Source organism: Macaca thibetana, chromosome 6 (genome assembly GCF_024542745.1).
Source record: "Macaca thibetana thibetana isolate TM-01 chromosome 6, ASM2454274v1, whole genome shotgun sequence".
NCBI lineage: Eukaryota > Metazoa > Chordata > Mammalia > Primates > Cercopithecidae > Macaca > Macaca thibetana.
Genome location: NC_065583.1, coordinates 68665429 through 68691342, shown reverse-complemented (window position 1 = coordinate 68691342; position 25914 = coordinate 68665429). Strand labels below are relative to the sequence as shown.

Below are 25914 nucleotides of genomic sequence, written 5' to 3'. Positions count from 1 at the left end.
GTAGGGAGAACCAACATACCTTCAGCATGTAGTAGAAGGGGAACCATGACAGGAAGATATCAGAGAAGAATTCAGCAATGCTGAACACACCATACACTACCCAATAGGTCAGCCACTGGGTATCATCTTCTTTGTTGGGACTCTCTATAGCTTTAATTCTGAAAGGCAGTACAAAAGAAAGTATATCATTTGGTAAGATATCAATGAAACATTTTCAAACACATTTTGATAACCTGTCCTCTGATACCACTGAGGAACTTAGGCACATGTAGGCACTGTGTCACTAGATGCAAGAGTACAGCTTAAAGACTGGAAGCAATGTAGATATCAGGACAAGCCATTATAACCACTTGTTTCTAGTCTCCTGGTCACCAGAGAAACCAGCACCAGCTGTCACTGCCCTGGATCTCCACCCTGCTAAAGACTCCCCGCAAATCCTAGAATATACCACTAGTGACTGGGAGCTAGAGCAATTTCCACTCCCAAGCTGGGTCCTGCCACCAGGGATATATCAGGAAGAATTCTCTCATGATAACCAGGTTCTTATGTACTTTTAATAATTGAGATATATCATGGGTGAATAGGAATTTCCCATAAAGCAACATTTGGAGCATAGGTTAGGCACTGCCCAAAATCCACAGCATATTTTATAGTAAATGGGTGAAAACAAACATCATGGTGTCTATTTAGTTCAGAATGTCTTTATCTGATCCACAGGCTATGAACTTTCCTCCTCTCCTCAGCTAATAACAGGACTTTCCTAACTCTAACTATTGCTTAAAATTCATTCTGCAAATGGATGGAAATAAATTTAAAATAATTTTCTCTTCTAAATCACAGAAATTTCCTTCAGTCCTAGGAATCCCATTATTCTAAACCTGAAGCTCCACAATTTCTTATCCTAACAGATCTGTATTTATCATAACTGAGCTGGACTGAAACAGTAAAATAAAAGAACTCTGAATCTTGTTTAGCCTATGAAACAGGTTAATTACTGAATACACATTGGCAGGGAGCTAAGCTATGAGGATGCAAAGGCATAAGAATGATACAATGGACTTTGGGGACTCACGGGAAAGGGTAGGGGCAGTGAGGGAGAAAAGACTACACATTGAGTACAGTATACCCTGCTCGGTTGATGGGTGCACCGAAATCTCAGAAATTGCCACTAAAAGACTTATCCGTGTAACCAAATGCCACCTGTTACCCAAAAACCTATTGAAATAAAAAATTTTCAGAAAACAAATACATTGGCTACTCCATAAAATCAGCTCCCCAGAGAGACAGTCAGGCTGCTAAATCATGCTCAGCCACTCACTAAGAAAGCCCTTGTACAGTTAATTAGAAGCAGCTATGTGTGTGTTTCAGAAAATAACCAAAAGGGGGAAAAAAATAGCTCAATGAGATTATTACTAATGAGGAAGACATAGGCACAAGTAATAAGCTGAATGTTGCTTTGAACTTCAAGACTAGGCAAAATTTTTATTTTTTTGAGACAGGGTCTCTTTGCATAGGCTGGAGTGCAGTTACACAATCATAGCTCACTGCAAACTCAAACTTCTGGGCTCATGTAATTCTCCTCACTTCAGTAATTCTCCTCACTTCAGCCTCCCAAACAGCTTGGACTACAGGTGCACACCACCACACCTGGCTACTTTCTAAATTTTTAATAGAGACAAGGTCTCACTGTGTTGCCCAGGCTGGTCTCGAACTTCTGGACTCAAGTAGTCCTCCTGCCTCAGCTTCCCAAAGTGCAGTTTGGTGGCTCCCACACCCAGCCTCAAATTTTTCAAAGAAATATATAAAATGAATTTAGGAGAGCTGATTATTTTAAAAAATGGCTTGTAATGTATGCACAAAGTCTACATTTTTTTAGCTTCCTTCAGATAGAAGCTGGCTAATGTAATAGAAGGCCAAAGGAAAAGTGTAGGCAAGCATGTCAACCAAAGAACACAGTATATCCTTTATGTGTAAGATTTCTTCCCCTGCTGTGTTTCATTTGGTATAGTATGGCTTATCCAAATTTAATTGGATTTATTTAGTTATTAGTATAATAAAAATTTGTTTCCCGTAACTTCATTCTGGGCAGAGGAGATACATAGTTACATTTCACTTAAGATCTTAGTTTTGTGAACCAAAGCATCTAACAACTAAAATACCTAACCATCTAACAACTAAAATACCTAACTATGTACTTCCAAAAGAAGCAACTCTCGGGACATACATGGGAATTAAACAGTCTTTTCTAGAATATGATGTGAAAACCTCAAAATGTGATTGGACTGTCATTATTAATCCAGTGGCTTTTAAATTATTTTGGCCACAACCCTCGGTAAGCATACATTTTACATCATGATCCAGTAAACACACATCTTCACATAAAAATATAAACTGAAATAGATGTTTCCTGAAACCATTCTGATATTTTAAATTCCATTCTATTTCATTAGTTTTCAAATGTTAGTCAAGGTGCACAAACTGAAAAACAGGAAGCCTAACGGTTCAGCTCTTTTAGGAAAAAAAAATTTTTTTAATTCTTATCTACAATATGAATTCTAAAGTCCCCATGTTAATATAGTAGAATACTATATAGTAACATTGAAAAGTAGAAATAAAAGAACTCCAAATTGAATACATACATTGATCCCAACTTTGCAGAAAACCAAGGCATATGAAAGAAGCCAGGAAAAGACCACCGAGTCTATTAAGCTAAAGAGATTTTAAAAATAGATCTTCTCATATTATTGAAGCATTTAAATATTGTTTTAATTTAAAATAGCACAATGTTCAATTTTAAAAATGTCTTTGTGTCACAACAATCATAAACTACTCAAAACAAGAAAAAAGGGAAGAGATGGTCAAGCTCACTCAAGAACCTGAGGTTCAAAAAAGTGAAGTGCCCCATGTAATCATGGTGAGAGAAGAAAAAAGCTTAAAACTGAGGTTTCTGGCTGGGCACAATGGCTCAAGCCTGTAGTACCAGCACTTTGGGAGGCCGAGGTGGGCGGATCACCTGAGGTCAGGAGTTCAAGACCAGCCTGGCCAACGTGGTGAAACCCCATCTCTACTAAAAATACAAACAAAAATTAGCCGGGCGTGGTGGCACATGCCTGTAATCTCAGCTGCTTGGGAGGCAGAGGCAGGAGACTCACTTGAATCTGGGAGGCGGAGGTTGCAGTGAGCCGAGATTCCACCACTGTACTCCAGCCTAGGCAACAGAGCAAGACTCGGTCTCAAAAAACAAACAAACAAACAAACAAACAAAAAACAACTGAGGTTTTCTGAATGCTAGTTATATATCTTCTTCTTTAAAATATTGATTGATTGATTGATTGATACAGGGTCTTGCTCTGTCACCCAGGCTGGAGTGTAGTGGCATGATCACAGCTCACTGCGGCCTCAACCTCCTGGACTCAAGTGATCCTCCTACCTCAGCCTCTCCAATAGCTGGGACTACAGGTGCACACCGTCATGCCTGGCTAACTTTTGTACTTTTTTATAGAGACAGGGTTTTGCCTTGTTCCCCAGGCTGGTCTCAAACTCATGGGCTCAAGTGATCCTCCTGCCTCAGCCTCCCAAAGTACTAGGATTACAGGCATGAGCCACCATGCCCAGGCTACTTATATAACTTCTGAATAGACTTCCTTGTCCAAGTTCAGTAGACAAAAGTGATTCTCCAACAAAACACTCTACTGCCTTGTACAAATATGAATCACATTCCAAATTGGTGTAGCAGAATTAAGAGGTAGCAATTTAGGCAACATAGAGGATTCATGAAACCATAAGATATGGTCCATGCTACTAGATCCCTTGCAGTCTAGCCAAAATGGCCAATAATTATTTAATTTAACCTTCATAATAGCCATGTAGGATAGGTATTGTTCCTGTACTTGAGTGGAAGAAACTGAGGCTTAGTGAAGAGAAATAACATGTGCAGGGAACCCAGCTACAAGTAGCAAGGATTGGTCTTATACCTAAAAGTAACTCCAAAGCCTGTGCGTTGTTCACTATCCTATGCTGTCTTACTAATTAAGAGAACAATTCAGTGGCAAGCTGGATAGCGCTTAGCAAAACGTCTGGTACAAAGTAGGCATTTAGTATTTATTGAATTAATATACATACAATAGGAGTTCATAATCTTACTTTTAGAGGGGACCCCAGAGAAAGGTTAAATTGGTCACAGAGCAGAAAAAAAGGAGGAATGGTCATAGTCTCAATGTCCAGATCCCTGGAGGTCCATTCTACCCTCCACCCTACTCACCTAGGTTTGCGATGAGGAACTATCAGAAGTGAACAGGATAGTGTTCTGAGTTGGTGTCCTAGTCCACTGGTCCCCAAACTTAGATGATCATCCACATCTATCTACAGAACTTATTAAAAATATACATGCCTGGGTCCTTCTTCAGACCTAGTGATTCAGCTGCTCTTACAAGGCTGTGCAGGTGATCGTAATGCAGAACTGTGTTTGGAAACCAGCTCAGAGTTCCAGTCTTCACAGCACCTGCCCTACTTGTTCTAAGAAAGGAAATCCAAATGGCCAGTTTGGGTATAATCAGCTGTAGCTAGAGGGCAGGTTGTCTCTTTCCAGTAATGAGTGAGAGGCCAAAAGAGAAGAAAAGTTGGACATAGAAGGCAAACTGAATAATGTCTCTCCTAAAATTAGAATAAGTCAACTCTAATATGATCTAGAACCCTCATCTGAATATCCTGAAATTTGTAAAAGGATTCAAGATAACAACACTGAAATAAAACTGTTCACTAAGACTTCAAGAACTGCATCTCAAAGCCCTGTATCTGTCTAGCTGGAACTTCAGCCTGCACAGTTCCTTTCACCTCTAGCTAACCCCTAGAGGAGTTCTGGAATGACCCCATGGCAACAGGCAACAATTCCTACCACTCTCTCCACAGGCCTGGTCCACTCTTTTACAGGCTCCTCTCTCTCTAGTACCACCTCATCCTCTGGCAGTCACACTGATCCTGGGCTCAGAAGTAACTCCCAGAAGACACACCCACATACAGCTTTTGTGGACAGACACCACAGTCTAACTGCTCTCTGCACACCTTACTGTCATATCCTCACCACTGTTCTAAAGCCTGGCCACCTAGGCCCGGTGTTGTGGCTTCCTTATTCTCTCTCCTGAGCCATGTTCTGAGGCAGCATTTTGCTTCCCCAAAGCAGGTATCAAGAGAAGCCAGGGCTGGGTGAGCAGCAGAGGCATGACTACGGTGCAGAGGATGGTTGGCAAAACTGTGGAGCAGCTGGCAGCTCTAAAATTAATTGAGCAGAATTAGGAATCACCATGTGTGGAGCTGGAAGACATCTCAGAGATGAACTAGTTCAGATTCTACATTTTATATAGATAAAATGAAATTTAAAGAGAAAGGAGGTATATTAAAATGAATTTTAACTTATTAAACTAAAAGGTTACAGAGTATGTGTATGTAAAGGGCAATAGACGGTTTACATTTTGGCATATCCATACAATGAAATATACTGAAGCCTTTAGAAAGGGTATTGATAGGGAAAGATGTCCAAGATACAGTGTTGAGTGTAAAAAGTGAATTCTAATTTTTTGTTTAAAAAAAGATATGTTTTTGCATGTTTACAGACCAAGAATGATATCCAGAAAGACATGCAATACATTTCAAATTGTGTAAACAGATTAACAGATTTTTACTTAAAGTCTTCGCAATGAGTATGTACTAATATTGATGAAAAAAAGAAGGGGACGGGGGAGATTTCCTTTTGGAAAAGAATGAGCATCGACTTTTTTTGTTCTGTTGTGTTGTGTTTTGATGGAGTCTTGCTCTTGTGGCCCAGGCTGGAGTGCAGTGGCGCGATCTCAGCTCACTGCAACCTTTGCCTCCCTGGTTCAAGCAATTGTCCTGCCTCAGCCTCCTGAGTAGCTGGGATTACAGGCACCTGCCCAGTTAATTTTTGTGTATTTTCAGTAGAGACCGGGTTTCACCATATTGGCCAGGTTGGTCTCGAACTCCTGACCTCAGGTGATCCACCCACCTTGGCCTCCCAAAGTGCTAAGATTACAAGTGTGAGCCCGCACCCGGCTGAGCATCAGACTTTCTATAACGATTTTCTCCTATGAGACTAGTTCTCTCTGTAAGGCTTTGTTAAAAATAAACACTAAAGTGAACACCAGATATATTCATTTAAGTTATCTTTGAGAAAACAGCTAATATATTTTTTTTAGACAGAGTCTCACTCAGTTGCCCAGGCTGGAGTGCAGTGATGCAATCTCGGCTCACTGCAAGCTCTGCCTCCTGGGTTCACGCTATTCTCCTGCCTCAGCCTCCCAAGTAGCTGGGACTACAGGCGCCCGCCACCAGTCCCAGCTAATTTTTTGTATTTTTTAGTAGAGACGGGGTTTCACCGTGTTAGCCAGGACGGTCTCGATCTCCTGACCTCGTGATCCACCCACCTCAGCCTCCCAAAGTGCTGGGATTACAGGGAGATAAGAGATTAAAAAGAAAAGAGAGAGATAAGACTCTAGTTTCTTTGGCTAAGTAGCTGTTAGAGGGTTTATGTTGTTAATAAGGCTAAAAGGAGATTAGAGTTACCCGTCAATTTTAATTATACCCTACTGCAAATCCCATATGCTACAGGTAGTAAGAAGTTAGCTGAAATCCCCAAATTCATGTTTGCAGGTAGTGGGAAGAAATTTGAATATGGCTGAAATCATTTTTCAGGCCCACTCTGCAATAGTAGAATGGCAGAAATTCTTTACATTGGCATTGGACTGGTACATATATGAACACAACTCATGGGCCATCCCTCATCCAGTCCACTGGGCCCCAGTAACTGGTACCAGTTCACTCCACCCTTGCTGGCCCATCTACTTGTTCACACCTTGGCTGCTATTTTCTGAAAGCAAAGGCAAGAACCAAGGATGGCCAAAGAATAGCATTAAGATGTGAAGAAAACAGGATTGAGCAGAGATGATTCTGGGCTGGTTACCAATATTCTCTCCTTCCCAAATTAAGTGTCATCATTCAGAAAACCTAAGATATTCCCTGACCCACAACACAAGTAAACTGTACATCCTCTAAGGACTTTAGTGACAACGATGTGTCAGTGGATGTTCACCAATTATAAAAACCACCACTCTAACCAGGCATGATGGCTCATGCCTGTAATCCCAACCCAATCCCACTTTGGTAGACCAAGGTGGGTGGATCACTTGAGGTCAGGAGTTCAAGACCAGACTGGCCAATATGGTAAAACCCCCTCTCTACTAAAAATACAAAAATTAGCCAGGCATAGTGGTGCACGCCTGTAGTCCCAGCTACTCAGGAGGCTGAGGCAGGAGAATTGCTTGAACCCAGGAGGCAGAGCTTGCAGTGAGCCGAGATCGCGCCACTGCACTCCAGCCTAGGCGACACAACAAGACTCCATCTCAAAAAAACAAAGACAAAAACATAGCCCTCTGGCAGAAAATGCTGATGATAGAGGAGGCTGTGTATGTGTAGGCGTAGTGGGTACACGGGAAATCTTTGTATCTTCTGCTCAATTTCAATGTAAACCTAAAATTGTTCTAAAAAATAAAATTCATTTAAAAAGAAAGAGAAAAAAAAAAAAACTCCACTTATCACCTAGGCATTCTATAACACCAGATTTTTAAAGCTATTTTATTACCATCATGCCATTTTGGTTGTTTTGATCTGGAGAGAGTATCTGTCCCCATAAATCTAGATACCATATATATGCTAATAATTTCCAAATTTGTATCTGCTGCTCAATCTTTCCATTGTACACTGCCTGGCAGTTAAGTATTCACTGCTGAATGATGGTCACCAGCATCATCAGATTGTCACGGTAACACTGCTGCTTCAAAAATCCTATTATAGCAACCAGTCACTACCATTGCTCAAGGAAATAGCAGACACTGTACCCTGCCTATCAATTAGCCAGTTCTTCCTCTTCCTACTCACCCACAGAGCCCTGATTTTATGTACATGTACCTGGCAGATCTGCCTTGACTTAGGGAAGCTAGGCTCCTCCCCCAGGCCTAGGGGATAAATCAAAGTTAGTACAAACCCACTATGGTAATCCCATTGCTTTTTGCTAGATACTAACTTTCTTAGCCCCCTTGGAGTTAAGGATAGCCATGTGACACAGTTCTGACCAACGAAACAGAAAAAGAAATACAGTAGAAGGCTTTGGGATAAAATTTTCCTCTGCTGATAAAATAAGAGGCTCACAAATAAAAGGTCTTCCAGCTTTCTGCTCTTGAAAGCCTTAGCGCTATATGGCAACAATCTTGCTATATACTGAGGAAACAGGCATGGGCAAGGAAGATTATACTCCAAGGTTGCTGGGAAAAAAGCATGGATTTCTGCTGTAGCGCATTGAAATTTCAACCTCCAGACTTCTTACATGAGGTAATTCAAGGTCATTATGTTTAGGCCACTGTAAATGGCTGCGGCTCACTGAACTGACATAAAAGGTATGCAGAATCACCGAAAGCTTTCTAAGCCAAGCTTAAGTTAGTTATCTCGGTATTGGTCAAAATGTGCTCTTCTTCTTTTGCTGAGGTTTCATCTATCAATTAATATTTCAAAATACTTACAGCTAATGCTTACTTGGAGGGAGACAGAAAAGAGACAACTTTCCATCCTGTTTTTCAAATTATTTCAGACACAATGAATCCATCTGGAAAAATATCCACTTTTACATGTTCTTAATTCAGATCTATTTTGTTCTTACTATGCAAAATAGATCAAATGCTTTTTTATATGTGAACTGTACAACTTTTTTATATTTCTGTTTTGAGTTCTTGCTTTTAGGACCAAGTTCATATTTCTTATGCATAAGATTTAATATTAAAAAATTGTTAGTCCAAATTATACACAATGCTTAGGAACATATATACCATTGCACCAATACAGAAGAAAACCACTAACCATATCAATATTTTTAATTTGGAAGGACAAAACTTTATTGTGTTTTATTCTTTGAATAATGATGCCTTAAGCTGATTTAAGTACAGGAAAAAAAATAATAAGTCAAGGAACAAAAAATGAAAGTAAAAAAATAAATGAAAGAAAATACTCTTTGGAAGGTTTTTCCTTAAATCAATTAAAAGCTTAATGACACAAAGTTAAAGAACTATGGCTTTGATTAAGTCAGTCTTCCTCTTTATATGTTAATAAAACTAACTGCCCTTAATTGAGCACTTACAGAACGCCTGATTTGTCCTAAACATTTGACATATATTATCCCAACTCCCCCCAACCCTATCCCCACCATTTACATATGAGAAAACTGAATTTTATCAAAGTTAAGCTGTTTGCTCAAGAGGTAATAATCAGCTCCATATATACATGCTTCTGGCTACTCACAACTAAGACACATAGGTACATACTACGTGTACTTGCATGGTTCATAAGTAATTCAGTTGCTACAATTCAAACTAGCCAAATGACATAAAATTAAGTAATAGTATGTCTTCACAGCATTGGCTTTATTATTCAAACTATTTACCAGAGACTGACAGTGTGCCAATATTAACTATTTACCAGAGACTGACAGTGTGAAAAAACAGCAGTTCATTAAAATATATTTATATATCCATTTATATCCATATATATTTTAATTTTATCCACATATATGGATAAAAAGCTTTAAGATGTCCTATTGGTAAAGAACAAAAAGGAATCATCTTCTGATCCATCTGTTTTATATTTTATTTCTAATGTGGTAACTTATGTTTAATAGTAAATATTCCAGAGGTTAAGATAGGTTCTTTGAAAACTGAATATGAAGAACATGGACCATAATGTTTACAATCCTTTTTGTTATGGCAGACACATAACTTGACCATCCTCCATGCCCACCATGCATGGGATTGCTTTTGGCTGTATTTATCAGAGAGTATGATGTAGGAATTCCTAGTAATTCAAAATGGTTTTCCTATTATCAGTACCTCAAATAAGAAAGAAAAAAGAATCAGACATTTTAAGACATAAACACTAGTTTGTTTCCATGCCAATAAGGAAAAGATTTTTCTCCTTCATAGAAAAAAAGAAGGTGGGAAACTATGCGTGATCAGAAAGTTACATATCTTTTTCCCTGCAGAGTATATGTGCTTTTAAAGCAAGAAAGACAACCAACAAACAGAATGAGAAAGACTAATGAAAGACCGACTGGGCGCAGTGGCTCATGCCGGTAATCCCAACACTTTGGGAGGTCAAGGCGGGTGGATCATCTGAGGTCAGGAGTTCAAGACCAGCCTGGCCAACATGGTGAAATCCCATCTCTACTAAAAAATACAAAAAAATTGGTGGCAGAGGCCTGTAATTCCAACTACTTGGGAGGCTGAGGCAGAAGAATCGCTTGAACCCGGGAGGCAGAAGTTGTAGTAAGTCGAGATTGCGCCACTGCACTCCAGCCTGGGCAAGAGGGAAACTCCAAAAAAAAAAAAGAAAAGAAAGAAAGAAAAAAAAACACTACAGAGGCTGTGGAGTGAGGAAAGCTAGAGCCTGGGAGGTCAAGGCTGCAGTGAGTCATGATTACACCACTGCACTGCAGCCCGGGTGACAGAGTATGACCCTGGCTCAAAAAAACAAAAACAAAAACAAAAAAAATTAAGATGAGTCAATAGAATACCTATAATGAAGTCTAAAGAAAAAAATGCAGTCATTCAATGGTCAAATCTTTTGGTGTTTAATTACAGTGATTTCATTTACCACTGTCCACCATTTTGTTTTTAAATGCAAAATGGAAGAGTTGGTCACAGTCAAATGTAACAACATGGAATGTTGACAGGACACAGGCTGGGGAGTCAGACATCCATACGCTTAAGACTGAATTGGTCCCAACACACCTGTGACTTATGTCAATTAACTTCAGTTTGTGGCCTTGATTTCTACATCTATTAAAGGTGGCTATCACCCTAGCAGCTTAGTCTCTAAGACCCCTTTTAGCTAACATTTTATAACTCAAAACTGAATGCATACAACTCTTTGATTTTTTTAAAACACCGTGTGTGCGTGTGTGTGTGTGTGTGTGTGTGTGTGTGCGTGCGCACACCCAGGAGTTTGAGAGCAGCCTGGGCAACATGGCAAAACCCCATCTCTAGAAAAAATACAAAAAACTAGTACACATCTGTAGTGCCAGCTACCTGAGAAGCTGAAGTGGGAAAACCACCTGAGCTTGAGAAAGTCAAGGCTGCAGTGAGCTGTGTTCATGCCACTGCACTCGGCCTGGGTGACAGACTGAGACCTGTCTCAAAAAAACACACTCAAAAAAAACAGGCTGGAGTGAAGTGTCACAATCTTAGCTCGCTGCAACCTCCACCTCCCGGGTTCAAGCGATTCTCCTGCCTCAGCCTCCCAAGTGTGTGTGTGTGTGTTTCTGAGACAGGTCTCACTCTGTCACCCAGGCCAAGTGCAGTGGCATGAACACAGCTCACTGCAGCCTTGACTTTCTCAAGCTCAGGTGATTCCCCCACTTCAGCTTCTCGAGTAGCCGGGACTACAGGCATGTACTAATGTTTTTGTATTTTTTGTAGAGATGGGGTTTTGCCATGTTGCCCAGGCTGGTCTCAAACTCAAGCAATCCACCCATCTCAGCCTCCCCGCCTGCCCCCCCAAAAATACTGTTGGAATGATTGATGGTAAAAAAGATTAATGCCAGGAGCAATGAAAGAGCAGATGCAAATCCTACTGGGACAACCCTCTGTCAATAAAACTAGTGGTTCTTGAAGTATCTGCATCAGATCAGTATCATAAAGTTTAACTTAATCTCAAGCACCCTCACAACGTAGATGGGGAACAACCTAAGCTGCCTTTTCCTAGGTAAAGGAGGGCCACCTTAGATGTGGACAGCAGTCTAGACATGTAAGTGATCCCTTAACTAAACCACCTGGTCTATGAGAGGCTGCAGGATATATATAGCAGCCACATGACTCAGAGTGACTGATAAGCTCTACTCCCTGGAATCAGGGAAGTGTGCAAGTGACAGAATGAAGTCACGGTACGTTTCTACAGCCCCCACTTATATTTCAGCTGCTACAAAAAGTAATTTCATTTAAAATTTTGAAATTGTTTTAAAGCTTCTGCCATATTAATTCATATTTCCCCAAAATTAATTTTAATGTTATGAATCACCACTAAATACCTTAATATGTTACATTTGTATTTATACTTGTTTTAAATGCCATGTGAAAAAATTAAGCTGAAAACTGAGTCCTCATTCAAAGTCAGTCCTGAGCCGGGCGCGGTGGCTCAAGCCTGTAATCCCAGCACTTTGGGAGGCCGAGACGGGTGGATCACGAGGTCAGGAGATCGAGACCATCCTGGCTAACACGGTGAAACCCCGTCTCTACTAAAAAATACAAAAAACTAGCCGGGCGCGGTGGTGGGTGCCTGTAGTCCCAACTACTTGGGAGGCTGAGGCAGGAGAATGGCGTGAACCCGGGAGGCGGAGCTTGCAGTGAGCTGAGATCCGGCCACTGCACTCCAGCCTGGGCAGCAGAGCGAGACTCCATCTCAAAAAAAAAAAAAAAAAAAAAAAAAAAACAAAGTCAGTCCTGAAAAAGAGAAGTCCAGGTCAGAAGATGAGGGAGGCTATGACAGAAAAAAGGACAAATAGACTAAATCTCCAGGGCCTTCATAAAGAGAAAAAAAAAAGTTCATAAGGAATGTTCCAGAACAGAGTATTAGAAGTAAGAGCCTCCTCCACAACTGCTTTAGAGCCCAGAAACTCTGATAATGCATAAATAATTTAAATCATTCATCTTATTTGCTTTTCAAAACTTTATTTTCTTTATGACACAGGCAAGAGGGGGAACCTTAACTGAAACACTGGCTGTCATTATTCTACAAAACAGTCACAAGTTTTTATAAGGATATTTTTATTACTTTTTCATTTCTCCGCAACACTTTTGTCTTAAAAGAGTTGAGCACACTTAGCAGTAACATTAAGTGAAACAAGGACAGTAAAAAAGTTGATGAAGGTTAAATGTTTAAATGCTTAAGATTCCAGATTTAAATTAGGTAAATCAAAGATTTAAATGTTTAAGTAAATTGCTTAAGGCACAATTTGCAGAATGCCAGTTATATTTTTTATCCAAGTGCACATGGGCCAGAAGGCCACATTAGCTTGGGCTTCATACTATCCCAGAAGGCAAAGCGCAGGCATGCATTGCTCTGCTCTTCAACACTTTAACTAAGCATATATAGATCCAGAGAGAAAAGCTAGTGTAATGGGAACATAGGCAGCTTAATAGAAAATACATCTGCTCTGAAGTTCTCATGAGTAAAGAGGAACAAAACATAATTACAAATTTTCAAAAAAAAAAAAAAACCCACAATAAAACAAATACACCCCCTATTAATGAGTCTAAGAAGAGAACTACAAATACACATCCTCCAGTACTGTTAAGGAAACAGCTCTGCTTCCAATGACTGGCTGCAAAACAGTGTCTATTCACAACTGTCATTCACACCTCGGTAACTTTCTCAAAGTCTCCTCTGGGTAATAAACCTCTTTAGGAGTCTGTCACTGCACACCTCAAGCAAGTAGACTGCAACTCTTTTTAACCTGTGTTCCCCAGAATGTGTCCTCCCTTTGCGTGCTGAGCATCATTTAGCTAAGAGGATGCTGTTGCTTTTACTTGTGGTTAACTGTGTTACAACTCTTGTAGATATTTTCATTGTTTTTTTTTTTTTCCTTCAAATTTACTTTCTCACCATCCCTTTCTGACCTGACCTCGATAGGGGACATCCCCAAACATCTCCCCTTGAGATACATTGTCTCTTGAAACAGAACTAAAGGCAACGCTGCATTCCAGTGGGGATGGGATGGGAAATCCAGTTCAGTGTGCCATTTTCAGGTGGCCTTGCGCTAGCAAAACAAAGGAAGCCTCTGCTGTCATAAGTCAAAGCTACGTAACAGATAATAAGAAAAACAAATTGTTAGTAACATATTCTAACTAATGTCTACAAAACACAGTCAATGCCTATGTGTGCAGATAGATGATTTGGGATTGCAGTACCTTATTTGAGAGAGGAAAAATACACTGCACAAAGGTAATGTACTGACTGGGTCAACTGATTTTTTTAAAAAGCCTACATTTTTCAATTTTCATCTCTACACAAGGTTATGTTGTGTTTGTGGGACATTCAAAGAGCCACAAGGGAGGTAGTATAACATAATCATTAAAAGCGTGAACTTTGGAGCCAGATTCTTTGGATTTAAATACCAGTTTCATCACCTGCTAGTTGTGAGACCTTGATCAAGTTATTCAAATTCTCCTTCTGTGTTTCCTCATCTGTAAAAATGGGAATAATCATAGCACTTACATAATAGAGTTGTTCTGAGGATTAAATGAGCTATATTTGCAAAGCACTTAGACAGAGATATGTACGTATCTGTTAAATAAAATGCTACACAGACTTCAGGAGCCATGCAAAGAGCTAAATGCAATATAACTCTTTACACCAGCAGCAAGTTTAAAATGGGCTGGTGAGGACACATAGAAACTAAAATGACACATCGCTGAATTGGGTATGAGATTTCGAAAGTGTTGTTAAAGATTAAATATATAGTGCTAGACTCTCGTCTTGAACTCCTGGCCTCAAGCAATCCCTCTGCCTCAGTACCCCAAAGAGCTGAGATTACAGATGTGGGCCATCATGCCCAGCCCCCTAAACATATTTAATCTTTCTAACATTGGCACTAAAATATGCCTGAATGTGCTTTACATTCCTGTGTAGTAACAGGATTCCAGAACAAGCCTGGCCTCTGTGTGACCTTGGGAAACACACTCCACCTTTCTCTGTCCCTGAATTGTCATTTTAAAACTAAAGGAACTGGACTACCTGTTTGATCTTTAAGGCCCAACTCTGATAGTCCCAGGAAGGTGGCAGCCTGAATCTTAAGGAAAATATGAAATAAAAAGAGGAAAAGTAATAGACATTTTTATAGAATTTTAAACAAAAAGGTTGCTGGGTAGGACGGAAAGCAAACCTTCCCCTTTCCTTAAATAGAAGATAAAGTCATTAGAGTTTGCCTCACAATTCCATTTGTACAAAGGAGCAAGTACAGGACTAGGGCCCTGGCTCACTAGCGCCCACAGTGGAGGGACTATACCAGGAGGACTTATTCACATATGAGGGTGCAGCACAGCATACACTCTCCAGAGGGCTCTTATTTGTGCAATCCCATTAAAAGCAGGGCTGCACCAGACATTAAAGGTCATAGATTGTATGATTCCATCTACATGAAATGCTCAGAATAGGCAAACTCATAGAAACAGAATGCAGAGTAGTGGTTTCCAGGAGCTGGGTAGGAGGAATAGGGAGTGATTGGTAATGGTTTCCCTTTGGGGTGATAAAAATGTTTTGGAATTAGACAGTGGTGATGGTTACACAACTCTGTGAACATACTTGCCACTGAACTGCATACTTTAAAAGTGTTTATACAATTTATAAGTATCTAAATTATATCTTAGCAATGGAGGGAGGTCTATATAATACAGATTTCCAGTAGTCGGCCTCCTGTTATCAGTAAAAGAGGGAAGTAAGGAGATTAAGGTAATTATGTCAACAGTTCTTGAGGAAAGGAAGGCTGGAATTAGATTCTGAATTGCCTATATAGGATGGCCAAAAATTCTGGAAACTAGAAGTCAGAGATGAAAGGCCCTGTTCTCAAAGAGCTCAAAGGGAAATTATGCACATGGAAAGAACAACCAGTAGGAAGAGGTGTATACAATAAGATACTGGTTGCTCCCCAGTGAGCACTGGCCAAGTCTTCAACCATCTACATGCTCCAACGTGCAGCAGACCTTGACCAGGAGCCAGGTGCACCTGAGCTTCACTCACAGACTTCCAAAGGGAGTGAGCCATAAGAAAAGCTAGGAAGCCAAGTGAGCTTCTCCCAATTTCATCTTTGTATCCTGCAGTCTCTTGACCCAATACTGACACTACTCCCCTTCCTGTGATGGCCCAAGGAGAGGAAACAGCAAGAGAAAAGCTGAAAGGTGAGAAAGGAAGGAAATAAATTTCTGGCAATAGTTTGGCAAGATCGTGAACTCCTTACAGAGATCACAGCGACCAAAGTGACCTTAAAACATAAATCGTATTGTGTCACCCCCTATTTAAAGCCCATCCAAGGCAATCAAAAAATGCAAACTCCCTACAACCATCTGGAATGAAATGCACATTTCCACCACTGACCCTGCCTGCTGGTACCTGCACCTCTCTGGTGCCTCCCCCACCACTCTTTGCTCACACAGAGCTAAGCTGTGTGCTGCCTCAGCCTGACACACTCTTCTCCCTCTGCCTGGCTCTGCTCTTAGCTGGCCCCTTCTCATTCCTCAGGTCTTAACTCAGATAGTATCTCAGATAAATAGCTAAAGAGGGTCTTTCCTGTTATTCTCTACCAGAGCTGTTTATTTACTTTAGAGGGCTTACCACACAGTCACTAATTTGCCTATTTCTTGCCTGGGTAGACTGCTCATTCAACAAGGACAGACAGCATGACTACCTTATTTCTTGCCATATCTAAAGTGCTACCACAGTGCCACACATGTGATTGGCATTTGATTTTTGCTAAACCTGTATTTTAAAAAATAACTCTGGCTAGGGAGCATAGGAGTTATAAGAGGTATGGAGAACAGTTAAAACGAAAGTGACTGCTATGGTCTGAATGTTGTGTTCCCCCAACATCCATGTGGTGGGACCTAATACCCAATGTATTAGTATTAAATAGTGGGGCCTTTAGGAGGCAATTAAGACATGAGGGCTTCGCCGGGTGCGGTGGCTCACGCCTGTAATCCCAGTACTTTGGGAGGCTGAGCTGTGCGGATCACTTGAGGTCAGGAGTTCAAGATCAGCCTGGCCAACATGGCAAAACCCCATCTCTACTAAAAATACAAAAATTACCTGGGCATGGTAGTACAGCCCTGTAATCCCAGCTACTAGGGAAGCTGAGATAGGAGAATTGCTTGAACTCGGAGCAGGGAGGGGCAGTGGTGGGGGCTGTGGGGGATGGGGGTTGCAGTGAACTGAGATTGCGACACTGCACTCCAGCCTGGGCAACATAGAGCAAGACTCTGTCTCAAAAGAAAAAAAAAAAAAATAGGAAAAAGACATGAGAGTTCTGCCCTCATGAATGGGATTAGTGACCTTATAAAAGAGGCTTGAAGGAGCCAGTTGGCCCCTTCCATCATGTGAGGAAGTAGTAAGAAGATGCCATCTTTGAAGCAGGGAGCAAGTCCTCACCCGACATCAAATCTGCTGGTAACTTTGTCTTGGATTTCCCAGCCTCCAGAACTGGGAGCAATAAATTTCTGTTGTTTATAAATGACCCAGTCTAAGGCATTTTGTTATAGCAGCCCAAGCAGACTAAGACAATAATCATAGGTGACACTATAAGCAACATGGATTTTGATGCTACTAAAGACCACAATTTTCAAAGACTTTTTTTCTTTCTTTTGGACAATTACACAATCATATTGGTTAAGCAATGAACAGACTTGATTAGACTAATGTAACACTGACCACCTGAATATTTGCTAACGGGGGTCTGTATGCTTCATTCTGTGCACACAATCCCGTTTTTCCTTGAGTCTCCTCCATAAAGCAGAGCCTGGGGTAGGCCTCAAGGCTATATGTAGCTAGACTTTCTGGAGTATGACTAAGTGTCTGAATCAGACTAACACAGTAACAACTACTAAGTAACTGCAATTTAATTGTTCAAATTAGAACTAACTTCTAAAACATGTTTCTTCCCTTATAGCCATAGACTAAATTCTAGCATAACTAGTGACAGACACAAGCTGTAATAATGTGTTATCTGTGTCTTAGCCTCCTAGTTGAAAATTTTTTCTTCCTTTATTTTTATCCCTTGGTTGAAGAAAGTAGAGACCAATTTAATGAAGGTAAAAACCACTGGCTTTCTCGGGAAGAACTGTAGAGCAAAACAAAATTCATTTCTGGAGAGGAATAATTCCTACCTGAACGAATGGAAAAAATAAAATTGTAGAATTTAAAAACACACACACACACCGTAGAATAAAAACAACTTTGGTAATAAATTCAGATCCTAATCATAAAAATTCATTTTTAATTAGCTCAATTATATAAATGAATCACTTATATAACCAAGGAGATATATTATGGAGCATTTTTAAAGGTTTTTGTTTGTATACGAGGGTATTTCCCAAGTTTGCCTGTAATATGTGGCTTTTCAAAAAAAAAAAAAGACAAAATTCTCCCCACTGTCTGAATTAACATAATTATGAATTAAGGAAGACCTAATTGTTGGGGTTTTACTCTCTAGGTGCATAAATATATGGTGAAATATCCATTAAAATAATTACTAGACAGAAAGCCCTGTACTTTCTGAGACCCTCCCAAAGTAAAGGCAGAACGACATAGTGGTAGCGCTTTCCTGTTAGTGTGCCAAAGAGAGGAGACACTGGTCACCAGCATAATCTAATGAAAATACATTTACGCTAATCGTCAAGAGATAGGGATTAAGTTAAGGTTCCAAAATGGTGAATACTATCCCCAACCTTATGTCCAACCCCATCCCTCCCCGCCGAGCTTTCACTTTTCTCCGGGGAAATGCGGATGTGCAGTCCACTGCAGCAGCCCTGGGTGGGGGGAAAGGGAGGAAGGGAAAGGGACGGCTGCAGGGTGTGTCACTTACGAGATGTAGGCTGGGTAGCCAAATCCTATCAGGTTGCAGAGGAGAGAGGCTCCATAACCGAACACCAGGTACAAGGCCACCAGTCCGATGACACCTGGGGGCCACAAGGAGAGAAGTGAGTCGGGCAGCATGAGAAGCGTTCACGCGGGACAGCCGCCGCCCACACCGCGAGGCTGGGCCTGTTCTAGGCGTTTTCCTCCCGACTCGATTAAAGGAGAGAGAAAAACAAACCACACGAAAGCTGGGCCTACGCGTCCGCGGGGCCCTGCCTTGAAGTCTGGGGATATCAGGCAGCCCCCACCGTTGTGCCTCTCCTACCTCTCGCAGGGGGCCCCAAAGCAACCCCCGGAGGCCGGGACGCTCCGAAGCACCCACCTCCGCTCTCTTGCAGGGCCCGCCGTGCAGGGCTCTACCCAGGGAAGCTGCGCTCCGCGGGGAGCGTCCCGAGAGGCCCGGACTCCCGCACCCGCTGCAGCAGCAGCCCCCGCCCACCCGAGGGGGCGCCCCTCCCCGGGCGGAGCTCCACGGAGGGTCGGGTAGGACCGGGTACCTCCGTCACCGCGCCTGCCCGCAGGGACCCCGCCGTCCGCGCCCACCGCGTAGGACCGCAAGAATAGGGCGCCGGGCCGCGGGGCGGACACGTCAGCGCTGGTCCTTCCAGCTGCCAGCGCCCGGCGCCGCCGCTGCCCTCCAGCCCCGCGACCCTCAGCCCGGGCAGCCCCAGCGGGGTCCTCCGATGTCCACGCTTTCCGGGAGGCCAGCCTGATCCCCGAGGATGCTGCTTGTCCCGTCTGTCTCCAACTTCACCTTTCCCGAGTCCTCTCCCTGCTTCCTTCCCCAGCAGCAGGGGCAGCGGCGACCCCCGGCCACCCACCAAGCGCAATGAAGCTCCGGTTCACGCCGGTCTTGGCCTCGAGCTTGGCCAGAAGGTCAGTCATGCAGTTCTTCTCGTGCAGGAACCGGTCGAACCTCTCCCTCATGGCCGCAGACATGGCGGGGACCGTCGCGCTGCCCGAGGCTGTTCCTAGTGCCGGGTAGACTGGAGCGGGGACTGCGGCGGGGCAGTGGCAGGCGGGGACCGCGGCGCGTCTACGCGTCCTCCACTCGCCTCCGCTCGCCCCGCCCGGCCGCCGCGCGCCCCTCCTCCCCTGCCCCGCTCCCGGGGAACAGCGCCACACCCTGGCGGGGGCGGGCCTGCACCTCCGCGGGCGCTGCGAGGTGGCCTGGCTGTTGACAACCCATTGCGGGGTAAAAAGGATGTGGCGTGGAGGCGTGCATTTTGTGTCTCTTGTGGGTCCCCTTCTCAAATCGGACTGCTGCAAAAAGCAGGCGGAAAGGAGGCAGGCGTCCTTGTTGCTCCAGCCTGCAATTTAGTGAGACGAGTTTGGCACCTACATTGCTGTGCTAAACCTGCTAAGGCATTTTTGACCTAAAAAATGGAAATGTTTGAGCATCCTGAAAGAACTCTTTGGATGCAGGCCTGCTTTCACCCTCTTTGCCTTAGCTTGTCAGTTTTTCTCACCTACAGACAATCGTTGCCTTGTAAAGACCCTTGAAGAAATCCAACACATCCTCCCTGGGGTACACCTTTTCCAAGAAAGCACTGCATTAAATCTTTTCATGGTGGGCTCACGTTGGCTTGTTGTCTGTTACCGTGGCAAGTGTCCAGATTCTCTCTGTGGAGCCAATATAGTCTGCACTTCCTACACTCAAAATACTCTGAAGAAGACGGAGATTCTAAGGTCCAAGCCTTAGGGCAGGACCTCATTTTTGCTTCCTTCAGAATGAGTTGCCCATGCTCTTCCTCCACCTAAACCTAAGCTCCTGTTATCTCACCCATATGACTTCCAGATACTCCTAAAATTACTCTTCTTTACTCCTATTCTGCACACTGCTGCAAAATTTTTGTCAGAAGCTCCATATTATTATACTAACAGACTAGAGCTCCCATTCCTTAGCAGAGCATTCAATGCCCTGCCCACAACTGGCCCCCAACATTCTGTCTTGGTCCTACACAACCCCTCTGTGCTTTCAAATCTACCTAATTACCCTACTGCCTTCCACTTCTGCAAAAAGTTACCTTGCCCACTCCTAGCTTTTTCCTTTAATGCTAATTCTGCTTCCTCTTTTCTTCCTCAGCGCTTCTTAGCTCAGCTTTCTCAGCTGCTCCTACCACCACCCAGCCAAATCAGTGAACAAATGAAACAACCTGTCTATTTCTGTCTTTTCACCTACAGTTAATTCTCAATGTGGCAGCCAGTATAATCTGTTTTAAAATGTGTGTCAAGTTGTGCTTTTTCTTCTCAACCCTCCAGCAGCTTCCTATCTGCCTGAAGAATGGCATCAAGGTCACAGGTGACATGGTTCATCCCTCCCCTTTCTGATGTCTTCCCTTACTGATTGCCTCCTTGCTGTGCCTCAGACAAGGTAAGCCCATTCCTGTCTCTGGGCGTTAGTTCACTTTTCTTCTGTTTCAGTGGTTCTCAAGCAGGAGCACTTCCTCTCCCCTTCCTCCTCCTGGGAGAAGGAGTAGCAATGTCTAGAGATACTTTGGTTGTGAAACAGATTGTCACACAAGGAGGGCAGGAGGTGGCAAGTGCAACTAGCATCTAGTGGGTAGAGACTAGGGGTGCTGCTAAACATACTGCAAGGCACAGGACAGCCCCCACAACAAAGAATTATCCAGCCCCAAATGTCAATAATGTGACAGTCCAGAAACCCTCCTCTATCTGAAAGTATCTTTCCCCAGTTAGCCATTTAACTGTCCCCTTCCATTATTCAGGTATTTGCTCAAATGGTACCCCTAATCTCAAATTGCGACCCCCAGTGGTCTCTAGCCCCTGTCTTGCTTGATTTTTCTCCGTAGAATGTATTACTGTCTGACATTATGTTCTACTTTTTTTTTTTTTTTTTTAAGACTGTCTCACTCTGTCACCTAGGCTGGAGTGCAGAGGCGTGGTCACAGCTCACCACAGCCTCGACCTCCTGCTGTGCTCAAACCATCCTCCCACCTCAGCCTCCCAAGTAGCTGGGACCGTAGCCGTATGCCACCATGTCCAGCTAATTTTTTGTACTTTTAGTATAGATGGGGTTTCACCATGTTACCCAGGCCAGTCTTGAACTTCTGACCTCAAGTGATCTGCCCACCTTAGCCTCCCAAAGTTCTGGGATTACAGGCATGAGCCACCACCATGCCAGGCCATGTTCTAATTTTAAATTATCTTTCTTTCCTCACTAGATTATGAGCTCCATGAGGGTAGATATTTTTGCTTCAATATTTCAAGCACATTGAACAGTGCCTGGCACTTAGTAGGTGTTCAATAACTATTTGTTGAATTAATGAATGAATCAATGAACCTAACATGTGTTGTACCACCTGGTATTCCAAGCGTTACATGGACTAGTTCATTTAATCCTCACAACTGCATGAGGAAGATGCTACCTGTTTCATCCTCATTTAAGGAAAAAAAAAATGAGATCTAGTGAGGTCTCATATCACAATAAGTGGCAGAGCTAGGATTCAGAATCAGGCTCTTACCCCTATATTATAATGCTATTATGGGTTGAATTGTATTCCACCTCCCTAAAGAAGACATGTTGGAATCCTAACCTACAGAACCTCAGAGTGTGATCTTATTTGAAGATAGGGTCTTCAAAGAGGTAGTCAAATTCAAATGAACTCATTAGGGTGGACCTCAATCCAGTGTGACTGTTGTCCTTTTAAAACAGGAAATTTGGCCCAGCGTGGTGGCTCACACCTGTAATCCCAGCACTTTGGGAGGCCAAGGTGGGTGGATTACGAGGTCAGGAGATCGAGACCATCCTTGCTAACACAGTGAAACCCTGTCTCTACTAAAAATACGAAAATTTAGCTGGGTGTGGTGGCGGGCACCTGTAGTCCTAGCTACTCGGGAGGCTGAGACAGGAGAATGGTGTGAACCCGGGACGCAGAGCTTGCAGTGAGCCGAGATTGCGCCAATGTACTCCGGCCTGGGTGACAGAGTGAGACTCCGTCTCAAATTAAAAAACAAAAAAAAAGGGAAATTTGGACGGAGACGGATACATATAAAGGGAAGACTGTGAAGAGACATAAGGAGAAGATGGCCATCTACAAGTCAAGAAGAAAGTCCTGGAACAGATCCTTCCCTCACAGCCCTCACAAGGAACCAATCCTGCTGAGACCTTGATCTTGGACTTCCAGCCTCCAAAGCTGTGAGATAATATATTTCTGTTTTGTTTATTTATTTAGAGACAGGGTCTCACTGGGTCACCCAGGCTGGACTGCGGTGGTACAATCTCCACTCACTGCAACCTCCACCTCCCAGGTTCAGGTGATTCTCCCACCTCAGCCTCCCAAGTAACTGGGACTACAGGTGTGTGCCACCACGCTCAGCTAATTTTTTTTTTTTTTTTTTTTTTTTTTTTTTGGTAGAGATAGGGTTTCACCACATTGGCCAGGCTGGTCTCAAACTCCTGACCTCAAGTGATCCCCTACCTTGGCCTTCCCAAGTGCTGGGATTACAGGCATGAGCCACCACGCCCAGCCTCAATTTCTGTTATTTAAGCCACCCAGCTTGTGAGACTGTTACAGCAGCCCTAGGAAACTAGTACAACTGCTTAGCAGAATAACTGAACTGTAAACTTCAAACCAGTTGTAAGTTTGTATAATTTCCTACAAGTTGGGGTTGTTTTTGAGTACTTAAAGTGATTCACAATTTGATTTTTTTTTTTTTTAATTGAGATGGAGTCTGCCTCTGTCACCCAGACTGGAGTCCAGTGGCATGATCTTGGCTCACTGCGACCTGAGTCTCCCAGGTTCAAATAATTCTCATGCATCAGCCTCCGGAGTAACTGGAACTACAGGTGCACACCACCACACATGGCTAGTTTTTGTGTTTTTTGTAGAGATGGGGTTTCACCATGTTGGCCAGGCTGGTCTTGAACTCCTGACCTCAAGTGATCTGCCTGCCTCAGCCTCCCAAAGTGCTGGGATTACAGGCATGAACTACTGTGCTCAGCCTCACAATTTGATTGTTTTATTTATTTATTATTTATTTATTTTAGCAAAGGAGAAAAATCCTTTTAAATTAGGTATCCAAATCAACCTAGGTTTTTGTCACTACATTTCATGCAGTGGCAACATTTGTACGACATTAACTATGCATGGAGTATCTAGAAATATACTATTCATTTGGATTTCTTCCTTTCTGTATTTTGTTTGTTTGTTTTTCGAGACAAGGTCTTATTCTGTTGTCCAAGCTGGAGTGCGGTGGCACCATCATGGCTCACTGGAGCCCTGACCTCTTGGGCTCGAGCAGTGCTCCCACCTTGACCCCGCCAAGTGCTAGGATTACAGATGTGAGCCACTGTGCCCAGCCCTTGGCTTTCTTTCTGTAAATATTGCTCTCTTTTCAGTTTTCTGTTGACATAGATTCCACATTTCTTCTTTCCTCAAGCATTCAACCAATGGTGAGGCAAAGCAGTATAGTAAGACATAATACGTGGAGTTCTATCTCTGGATTCAGTCTGTATGAGCTAAATCCCAGCTCTACCATTTAGCTGTGTGACTTTGGGCAAGTTACATAAGCTCTCTGTGCTTCTGATCTCTCATCTGTAAAACAGGGATAAAAATAGTACCTTTTTCACAGAGTTCTCATCATGATTAGGTGAGTTACTATTTGTAATGTTTTTAGAAGAGTACTTGATGCAAAATAATTGTCTACGTTATTTAAGAAAGAAAAAAACACACAGCTAGGTGTAATTTTTTTTTTTTTTTTTTTTTTTTTTTTTTTTTTTGAGATGAGGTCTGGCTCTGTCACCTAAACTGGAGTGCAGTGGTGCAATCTCAGCTCACTGCAACCTTTGCATCCCAGGCTCAAGCTGTCCTCTCACCTCAGCCCCCCACGTACCTGGGACTACACACACACACCTCCAAGCCTGGCTAATTTTTGTATTTTTTGTAGAGATGGCGTTTCACCTTGTCGCCCAGGCTGATCTTGAACTCCTGAGCTCAAGCAATCCTCTCCCCTCAGCCTCCCAAGGTGCTGGGATTACAGACGTGAGCCACCATGCCCAGCCTCTAAAATCGAGATAGAGAAATATTACATTATTCTTGCCTTTAGTAAATTACAATCAGATTCGGGGAGTATGGGATCCTAATTTATCCCATCAACACTATAAACCTTAGATTCTTTCATAGAAGAGGAAAGAGATGAAGAAGATAACAAACCAGAACCCTGCCTAAGGTCTCAGACGATTCACTTACTCATATTTACTAAATATATCCTGTGTGCCAGATGCTGTTAGATCTGGGAATCAGATAGATGAGATCTGTTTTGGAGGCTGTGAAGAAGGTTGGCCTGGAACCGGTTGACTTTGGCAATTTCTTTTCCTTTTTTTTTTTTTTAATCCCCCAGGCTGAAGTGCAGTGGTGCGATCTTGGCTCACTGAAAGCTCCGCCTCCCAGGTTCACACGATTCTCCTGCCTCAGCCTCCAGGTACCCGCCACCATGCCCGGCTAATTTTCTTTTTTTTTTGTATTTTTAGTAGAGACGGGGTTTTGCCGTGTTAGCCAGGATGGTCTCTATCTCCTGACCTCGTGACCCATGCACCTCGGTCTCCCAAAGTGCTGGGATTACAGGCGTGAGCCACCACGCCCAGCCAACGTTGGCAATTTCTAAGGAGGAAATTGAACTGACTTGGGATGAGGCAAATACTATTGTTATACCCTCTGTGAACTAGAGAAGAAAATTCTGCTGGATAACTCAGATCAGGCCACTTTTGTTCTACACAAACTGTTTCTTCAGGGTAAGAAAACAAGTTGATGTCATCAAACACGTTCATTCTCATTCATTTATGTTAGAAAGAAGAGGTACAGCATAATTTGCCAGGTAATCTCTTCTTTCCTTTCCCCCACCCCTGCATTTGTAGGGTGCCCTGGCATGGCACCAATGAGACAGGCAGGAGACCCTCAGCCCCTGCAGACACAGCCCTGTTGGCACATACACCCTCCCTCTGCTGTAGGAGGCTTATGATGACATGTCATCAGAATAAAAAGGGAAAAACACAGAGTAAACAAAACCTGAGACATGGACTTGCCAGACGATGGGAGGAAAATGTAGAGGCTGAATGTAATTTAAGAAAGAGCACTGAAGGAAATAAAATGTGAAAATCACCGTGTTTCATTGAATATATTTGAATTACATTTTGTTTACCTCATTTGTCCTATTCTAAAACAT

The 25914-nt window shown here is 42.7% G+C and overlaps 2 protein-coding genes across 2 annotated transcripts in view; one reads left to right on the top strand and one right to left on the bottom strand.

The window, feature by feature from the left end:
* The window catches only part of REEP5 (receptor accessory protein 5), an 806416-nt gene that overhangs the window by 26180 nt on the left and 754322 nt on the right, over positions 1-25914 (bottom strand). The window contains exons 2-4 of the mRNA XM_050793118.1: positions 19551-19801; positions 18677-18770; positions 20-158 (exon numbers count right to left, since the gene is read on the bottom strand). Of these exons, the coding sequence (XP_050649075.1) occupies positions 20-158; positions 18677-18770; positions 19551-19668 (351 nt within the window). The 5' untranslated portion in view covers positions 19669-19801. The remainder of the gene's footprint in view (positions 1-19; positions 159-18676; positions 18771-19550; positions 19802-25914) is intronic.
* DCP2 (decapping mRNA 2) overlaps positions 21037-25914 on the top strand; it is an 84349-nt gene continuing 79471 nt past the window's right edge. Inside the window, exon 1 of the mRNA XM_050793078.1 lies at positions 21037-21103. Within this exon, the coding sequence (XP_050649035.1) occupies positions 21060-21103 (44 nt within the window). The 5' untranslated portion in view covers positions 21037-21059. The remainder of the gene's footprint in view (positions 21104-25914) is intronic.